The following is a 9,532-nucleotide window of genomic DNA, read 5'->3' on the forward strand; positions in this document are numbered from 1 at the left end:
GATTATGTGAGAAATGAAGAAGTGTTATTTAGAGTCAGTGAGCAGAGGAATATCCTGCACGAAATAAGAAAACGGAAGGCTAATTGGATTGGTCATATCTTACGCGGTAACTGCCTTCTAAAAGAAGTTATTGAAGGAAAGATAGAGGGGCGGATAGAAGTGACAAGAAGACGAGTAAGAAGATGTAAGAAGATGCTGGATGACCTTGGGGACAGAAGAGGATACTCTCACTTGAAGGAGAAAGCTCTAGATCGCATTACATGGAGGAACTCTTTTGGAAGAGACTGTGGACCTGTCGTCTTGACAGATTACTGATGATGATGATGATGATGATGTGGTAATCAGAGAGCACAGAGTAAACTGTTGCAGAGAGAGAGTGTCGACTTGGAGCAACTGAGTTACAGTCCTGAAATTCTCCCTTAAGTCTCAGAACGATCTTATACAGTGTCCAGGAAGGGAGTTGGCAGGTGACGTCATGTCACATGCTGGAGTCCACGTGGAGAACACGAGTGTACGCCTTTGTCCTTCTAGACACGTGTACGTCGCATTAGTATTTGTATGTTTTAAGTCTCGGAGCAGCAAGCGTCCAGTATTCTTATGTCTAGACACAGCGTCCTGTCCGTATAATGTGGTTCATAATAATGTGACGTATCGATCTATTGCTAGACAACGCCCGCAACGCACACGCCGCCAATAATACAGGAGCAGTGTTGTCTGTGGTCTGCACAAGGACCGTTGCTATGCAATGCACGTTAAGCACATTATACTCGTGCCCGGAGACGTCACACAACAATAGTAAAATTGATGCATTCAGGAGTTTTCTGTAAGTCCGCGCCGAGGCATGTGTTTTCTGTGATGCGTGGTTCGTGCTTCGTCTATATGAGTGAGCCTAATTCCGAGTTCAGGAGCTTTAGGAGTACAGAAGAGTAGAAGGAGTACAACAGAATGACAGTCCAGTTTGTGACAGTCCAAACCTTTTAAAACTCTTTAATGGACGCTATGTTCCTCTTTAGCCATTTCAATAGTGTGACTGATTTATAAGGGAGACCCATCCATTAAGAAGTTATGACTTGCTTTTCGCCTTTGGACAGGAACAACTGCCTTGTTTTGTTACCTGCAGCTTGGGTGACCGGAAAGGGTCGAGGCGAGTATGAAGACATGTCTGTTGTTTGCCTAAGATGTAAATGTTGTTTTGCTAATAGGGTAGCTGTTATAAAAGTGTCTTCGGAAGGGTGTAATTAGACCCTAAACTAAGAAATGACCGCTTTCACACGTAGGGTTCCGGGTTCAATATCTTTGGATCTCTTTATTCTCAAAGTTAGTAATGTGATTGTCTAGTACTGATGGTATGATGGATTTGGCAGTTAAAATCAGCCATTAGGAAAGTATGCTTGTCTGGGAGAAAGGCCGTCGGTTAAAATCCTATACAGTAGATGAAGTGACGCTCCCGCAGAATAGAGTGGGCAGAAGGACTTGGCACTTTGAATTCATCAGAGGCAGACGTCATTTAGCTGCTCTCTCCAAGTTTATCTAAATTTAACAGTCTTTATTTGGTTCGATTAATCTTTGAAAATAATAAAAGGGCAGATTACTCCGTACTTGCCAATAAAGTTAGTGTTTGCTTCTGAAATAAACAATTTGTGATTAAGCAGAAAATAGTGTCTTTGATTTGTATCAGTGGACTAGCTTTAAATGTGTAGTCTCACTGTTGCCCCAGTTATTACCGTGACACAACCCTGAGAAGAGTCAAGTGTTCTACCGAAGCGGGCAAATAAAAGAGTCAAGTGATCTACCGAAGCGGGCAAATAAATGAGTCAAGTGTTCCACCGAAGCGGGCTAATAAATAAATAAATAAATAAATATAAAGATAGAAAAAGGACGGTTGCAAGAAGTGGCGTCCAACGGTTGCGAGAAGTGGCAGCTGAAGTGAGCGGTTGTAAAAAGTGGCGCCCAACGGTTGCAAGAAGTGGTAGCCCAGTGAAGAGCGGTTGCAAGTTCAGCCAGCCGTGGCACACCAGAATTCATGGAGTCGGCAGCAGAAGGAATTAGACTGCACCAGGAAGAATTAGTGTGACTTTACATGTGCTGTAGTACAGTGATATTGGGCTTGTGTAATTTAGTAAGACTTGCATAGTTCCTCTGTTAGAAACCCGTTGCCAGGAAACGGATAATGAAGACCAGTGGAAATAGACTGTGCAGATCAGGGTGGAGTGATAGTAAAGTGGGACTGAACATCTGAACGTTCTGCACCAGGGCAGCCTATACTCGTATGGCTCCATGATAATCTTCCTACTGGGTTTTTTACATGGCTCCGCCTGTCCACTGTTTGCGGATGGAGCGACCGAGCCCAAACCTCGTGTTCTCTTTGTCACCCTTCGGCCAGTCATGGGCCTATAATTAGGCCTAAATATCACAAAAGACAGGGAACGAGAAGAAATAGAATTTTAGGATTTGGGGTTCCAAGCGGTGGTCACAAAGAGTTGTATCTTCTGGAATATAAAGCCGTGTAGCACGTTGAAAATCAATCGACATTTCGGAGGAACATCTCGTCTCTATCTTCAGGGTCGAAGAATAACCCAAGCTTAAACAAAACCTGCTTCACACTGGTTTCTTGCTTGGCTCATTTTTTCGACCCTGAAGATGGAGGTAGCATATTCCACTGTACTATCGGTTGACAACGGACCACACAGCATTATATTTCAACAGACAGAACTCTTCAAAATCGTTCAACACAACGGCTAATGGTTGAAAAATAGTAAGGTACCTTTTCAAGCTGTATCACAAGATACAGAATACAAGTACGAGTACACTTCAAGTAAACTCGGAAGAGCGGAATGAACGGACGGCAGCAGTCCGCGGACCACTGGCTGATAAACGTTACTAGACGTACCACTCCGTGTGCCATCTCCTAGGGCTGTGTCACGGCAACGCTCTGGACTTGTCCTCCTACTAGTGAGGTCTGTGGTTCGGATCTTGACCTAGGTGTTTCAAGGTCTGAGCCTCTGTTACCAGGACGGCACTTTTCAGATGGCAGTGGTTATGCAGTGCCCAATGAGGGAATTGCAGTGTGAACGTCGAACTGGCCAGGACGTGGAAGCAGGCGATCGTAGCCTGCTCAAGCTCTTCCCACAAATGTCTAAGGTAACCCACGAAAACATCAGCCAGGGGAGCTAGTTATAGGGCCGAGAATTCCTGAATATGAAGTTCGGTAATTCCTCCTGGCCCCTCCAAGCGCGTGTTGGAATAGTACCTCGTAAGAAGCCAAGAACATTGCATTCCAAACCCTTACTTGTTACCATTCATGCTTATTTTATCTACTTAGATTTTAACAGTCTATAACCTCTGCAGTTGAAACAACATTCTTAAATAACCAATAACATCACAGACATTTGGCTGCGGACAATGTCCACACCACTCCCCGCGGTTTTCCTATGGGCGCAATATGTGTCATACGTACATTGCACCAGTTGCTGTAATTGTACATTTAAATTCATTACTGACAATAATATTGACATTTGGTACTATATAATCTAGGCATGCAAGGAAGTGTTGCTAAAGGCAATGCCATAGTTTCCCACTGAGGAGGCCCGAGTTCGAGCCCGAGTCAAGTCATGTGGAATTTGTGGTCGAAAAAGTTGCACTGGGACAGGTTTTCTCCAAGTACTTCGGGTTTCCCCTGCCAATTCGCATTCCACCGTCTGCTCCACAATCATCATCATCTATCATCGGGGGCTGGTACAATAAGCCAAACAGTGGCCGCAGTACCAAGTTGACTCAGTTTCACCCCATGAAAAAAGTCTCGTTAAGTAAGCCAATTAACAAAGAATTTGTCATAAAAAATGTCGGTTTACTGACTCAGCTGACCGGTATTTTGCCAGAGGTCATCAGAAACAGCACCTGTTTCGCACTCAAAAAGAGTCAGCTACGAATCGATACGGTGGTCTGTGAAAACACCGGACAATGCATGTAGCGGCGTCAATGGGCAGCTTGATTGCCTATACAGCTCCTGTCAAACACACTAGCCCGGCCATCAAGACACAAAGCACAGGGAGCCGAGTATTGTCAGGCACTGAATATGAGCTTATAAAAGTCAGCCAACGTATGATTGCCCTGGCCCGCGGGGCACGGTATTTTGTTCATATGCACTTTATGGCTATTGCGGGTACAGTCAGACAATGAAAACAATACAAAAACGTCGTTCCTGATTTTATTCAACAGCTCGGACTCCTCATCTCCTTCTTCACTGAAATCTGCTGGACTGTCGCTGTCTTTAGGCTCTTCTTGCACTACTGTCTAACCCCATACTCGCAATCGTTTTCAGTTGCTTAATCCATTAGCCCCCTCCGAGACCGACGTTCCCCTTCGGCTGCCTTCACATGATTGTGGGGTTCTATCCAATCTTTGTGCATTATTCCAGCCATCCGCTCCATGTCATTTTCTTCTAAGCCTTGTGGAAAGGCAATTTTATGTTTTCATAAACTCCATGTCCGTTCTACGAGACTTAAGTTAAACCAGGGTGATGAAGAGAGCAAGGAGATGGGCTTACTTAAGTTGGATGAAGCAACACGAGGCCAGATGAGAAACACCACAGCACTCAAGGGGGAGAAGGAAACTGCAAGCAAAATTTTCTTCGGAAAGAGACTAATAGGAAGACATACGCGTAGATGGGAGCATAGTATTAAAACGTATCATAAAGTAATTAAATGAGGGGCTGTGGGCTGGATTCATCTGCTCAGAATACAAATAATAGGAGGGTTATTTTGTACTCAGTAATGAAACTTCGAATTTTATAAAATTCTGGGTAACTCTTCAGCACCTGAGCAGATATTTGCGTCCCAACAAGGACTCCAAAGAAATGGATGGAAAGAAGGAAAACTGCAACACTGAACAGCATGTTCCTTGCAAAGTTCTGTCCACAGTATGCGCAGTCCCTTACGTAACTCCGGATCACCCGCAATTCTATCATTTCGGAGTCACGCAACAACATTAGCCTCATGAGATGAGCCGTAGAAGGACTTCTGTATTATGCACGCGTAATGTGGGGCATTACTAACTTCATGGAGCTGAACCCTTCTTGAGAAGCCGCCAATTGTGCAGTTACTCAAGAACTTCCCAGCATTTTATGGAACCCGAAGGTTCATTACCGTGTTCACAAGAGCCCCCACGGATCTCTATCCTGACCTAGATCAATTCAGTTCATATCATCCCATCCTATCTCTCTAAGATCCATTTTAACATTATTCACCCACCTACGGCTTGGTCTTCCTAGTGGTCTATTTCCTTCTGGCTTTCCAACCAATTAATTTATGCATTCCTCTTATCTCTCATTCGTGCTACATGGCCTACCATATCATTTTTCTTGACTTGGTCATTATAATTACATCTATACCATCAAGTGACATACTGAAAATACATTACTTTCCAGATTTTTCTCGTACTTTCTGCTGTTCGTTCACCATGATGGTCTTGCAATTGCGATTTTTAATCACAAATCCATTGCGTCCTACCTATGACGCCCCCTCCCCGCCCTCTGTCCTGCACTGCACTTTACCATTACGTCCGCAACCTATCTTGCAGTGTGTAACAGGTGAAAACCCAGGTCTCATCTGTATATACGAATGCCTTCTTTGCTTCTTTCTCATTATTTCTTGCAGTTCTCAAGTATGTCGCACGGCGAACAACGATGTCTTGTCTTTGAGTTAAAAAAGACCTTTTGAGTTTGCATTTCTTAAAATTTCCCATCCTTTTCAGTTTTTTCTCAGAAGTTCCTTTTTCGCGCTGAAATCAAATTCCATTGTTACGAGAAGTTTGTGGAAAGTGTGAATTACTTTGGTTAGCTGATAGTATTCTAAATATTTTATAAGCATAGATCATTAAATAACTTTTTCTCTTAGACCGATTTTCTTATGGTCGTTAAAATTTTCGCCATATTCTCTTCATTTGCGAAGTCCGTGTTCATGTTTGCACGGTCTTCTCATTTTTCTAACTGCTTTTGCTGTCATCTGCACAGAAACAGTAAGCACTGGTTTCCTTCATTGCAGATCCGAAGCGCTACACAAACAGCCTTCTCTCCTGAATGGCCTACTGTTCGCTTGTTGCCCCCGCTCCCCTGACCCTACTTCAGGATCCTTATTATCAAACTACCCCCCAATAATGCAACAATATAATATTACTTCAAGATATTTACTTGCAATTAATAAAGGTATTTAATTAATTTTTACATCAAAGAAAGAACGTGGACAAATCCTGGCTTTGAACACACTTACATGGTCTTGATCACATGACTAAACTTCGGTCATTATACAAACATTAGAACGGTGACCACAATGGCGGTGAACACGTTCACAAGGAGGGCCTGATTTAACATTCCTGCATATCTGACATACGTGGATTACCGTGTGGGGGAAAGTTATAACGAGGGCAGGATTTAAGGAGGAAGAGACCGGGGCTGTTACCAGGGGCCTCAACAAAACAGAAATGGTCAATAGATAAAGCTCACATGTACGGAAGTTATGGGATATTGTTCAGCTGTTCATTTTGAAATGTATGATTCGATGTCTTTGGCTGTCTCGAGGAGAGGAAATGAAATAGTAGGCCGAATGATTAATATTAATACATAATATATTCTAAAGCAACTCTGTAAAAGGTAGAAGGTAACTCTTGACACCACCTGGACTCGAACTCAGTGGTCTATGCCGTACGCTGTTCCGTCTCCGAAAGCAATTCTATAACATGAGAATGTTATTTCGCTCTCTCTCTCTCTTTGCTTGACATAACTCAACTTAAACACAATCCAGTTTGATTCTTGCTCTAGACCAAACTTCATGGAGGACATTCAATTTTTTATTATAGGAACGAAACACAACGCTATAAACACCCTGGCTGACTAATTCTACATGCAATGTCATCATTTCGAGCTACTTGCTCCTTTTGTGTCACTACGGACGGAACAAATATGTGGATCACGTGAATATGACGCTAATGCATCAGCATATGCGCAGTCTTCTTCAGCAGCTGATGATTCCTTACCTGGCCATGAAATTCTGTCACCTTGTTCACAAAATCCCGCGATTGTACCACTGTCCGTAGGAGACGCTCCTGGACCAGAACGTCACACTCCCAACAGTACTGCTACCCTGTAAGAACCTGTTAAGGTTTCAGGGCGAATAACATCATCCCGGCTCTAGGTTCATTGCTAATGTTGATTGTCTGCATGGTGCACATGCGGGCTGTGTTGCTGATTCCTCGGAGGGCCACGCTGCCTCCGTCAGGTCTGGCGTATTTTTTTTATTGCTAGTGGGATGGGACTAAGTCCCTTGTACTGCGGCCACTTCTGGCCTATTGTACCAGCCCCCGATGATAGGTGAGGGTGAGTGTGGAGCAATTGGTGGAATGAAGATTGGCAGGGTAAACCGAAGTGCTCGGAGAAAACCTGCCCCAGCGCCACTTTGTCCACCACAAATCCCACCTGACCAGACCCCGGGATCGAACCCAGGCCGCCGCGGTGGGAGGCCAGAGACTAACCGCTTGAGCTATGGCGCGGCGAAAGGTCTGGCGTAAGTAGGATGAATCAGTCAGCTTATTTTACTGGGGGGGGGTAGTGCCCTATCCCGGAACCTACTGGCTCGGACAGGGAATTACCCCTTTTCTCCGTGGCTTTGCCTCACGGTGCAGATACTGAAGAGTAGGTTCAACAGCAACAATATCCCGGTAAATCGGTTTATTGCTTTCTCCTAAAACTACCAGTTAAATCTGTTTGTTCTATACGTGGGCATTAGACAGATGCCATCATACATTTCAGCCAAATTCATCCCATAATCACGAATAAGTATCGACTGATAGCCGACAATGGGCGCTTCTTCAGCCTTGAAGCTAAACATGTATATAGTAACAGGACTTCGAACATTGTCAAAAATGCTACTATGACTAATTTTCAGATGGACAGTGGAGTCCTGCAGTTAAATTCAAGCTGCAGATGGTTAACGCCGATCACGGTGGCCGCGCGGTCTAAGGCATGAACTGACTTCGCTCGCTCGAACACTGGGGTGTTGGGTTCGAATCGCACTCGAGACATGGATGTCTGTGTGCGTTTATTCTGTTCGTGTTGTTCTATGTGTAAGTAGCGGCCTTGCGACGGGCTGATCACTCGCCCATGGAGTCCTACCGTCTGTGTAAAAAAAATTACAAGACTGAAGAAGAGGCCTGGGCCCAACAAAGGGCTGTAGAGCCACTGATGAATGAATGAGATGGTTAACTGTTTTAAGATTCCTAACTCCGTGGTACCTTTATATTTGAAAAAGGTTCCATAGGTATATATACAGCGGAAAGTATCCTGCTAGTCTACATAGCATTACAAGCAGTTGCGAAATTAACCTAAGCCCTAGAGCAGGGCGAGTGCAACTGGCGTACTCACTGAGTTCCCATGTAGATCTCTCTGCCCAGTAGAGTATGGCTGTAGACAGCATTCCCTTCCGTCCATAAGCATGTAGGAACACTAACGTCTCACTTAGACAGTTCTTACTATTCCCCCAGCACTCAATTCCCATTTTCTCCATTTCTAGTGCGATGGTCGTGGTGTATTCTTCTTAGCGTGCCGTTACGGTATGCTGGAGTCAGTCCCATTATAGTCCCCTTCCCTTGCGGCTTTTACCTTCTCCACCTCACCACTTCCACTCTTTCGCTACGAGGTTTCCGAAAGGGACAAAGTAACCGGCACTAAGCACGCGATCCACCGACACGTCTGAACAGTCGATGGGTGCGCAAGGCACATGCGCAGCTGGATCTGAAGCCGCGTTTACAATGTTTCCAAAAGTCGATTATATTTGCAGCTGGCTTAAATATACATCAAGACCAAGCAGGGTTCGCCATTCAGGCGAAAGTCTTACTTCGAAGTTACTTCTTGTAAATGACCGTCTATGAGCGTAGTCAGCTTCACGCCCCAGCCCCTCTACCCACAGAGAAAGTGACCCAGTACTATTTGATGAGAGGCTGTGATGACCCCAGAAACGGACTGACACTCTGGAGAAGAGAAAAATCACTTGCCGTTGCCGGGAACTGAATCCGGTAGCTATTCCGGCTCATAATTTTGACTCGATCAGTCACATTCTGCAAATGTACCTTAGGGAGGATGCAAGTAAAATGCTGGATGATACAGCCATGCCCGGTATGCTCAAGTGACATATAAATGGCTGCGATCAGTCACTGTATATGCCTTGTGTTCAAATAGGGAAATGATTAAATGCGACAGTACAATGTTTATGATTTACATGTAAACGGCGTTCAGAAGCAGATCTGCAGTTGGGGCGCAAGCAAAGCTATTAATTGCACTCGTTATTTCCACGGGCGGCTGCTTCCCTTAATGATGAAGTATTACTCTGCTCTAAGACTAATGATGCCGATGACAATGTAAGGCAATTAGGAGCAGCAAAACCTGTGGTTATAAAGTAGATGGAACTGGTCAACATCCCGTAGGGGGATGGTTTAATTAAGGGGGGAGAGGGGAATTATCTCTTCCTACAGTTTTAAAATTAAC

At 44.5% G+C, this 9,532-nt stretch overlaps 1 protein-coding gene across 1 annotated transcript in view; it reads right to left on the minus strand.

The window, feature by feature from the left end:
* Window positions 1–8,686, minus strand: part of LOC111872083 (pikachurin) — a 147,282-nt gene extending 138,596 nt beyond the window's left edge. The window contains exon 1 of the mRNA XM_023865628.2: window positions 8,414–8,686. Within this exon, the coding sequence (XP_023721396.1) occupies window positions 8,414–8,555 (142 nt within the window). The 5' untranslated portion in view covers window positions 8,556–8,686. The remainder of the gene's footprint in view (window positions 1–8,413) is intronic.
* Between the last annotated feature and the right edge of the window lie 846 nt (window positions 8,687–9,532).

The sequence above is a fragment of the Cryptotermes secundus genome, unplaced genomic scaffold (genome assembly GCF_002891405.2).
Source record: "Cryptotermes secundus unplaced genomic scaffold, Csec_1.0 scaffold356, whole genome shotgun sequence".
Lineage (NCBI taxonomy): Eukaryota > Metazoa > Arthropoda > Insecta > Blattodea > Kalotermitidae > Cryptotermes > Cryptotermes secundus.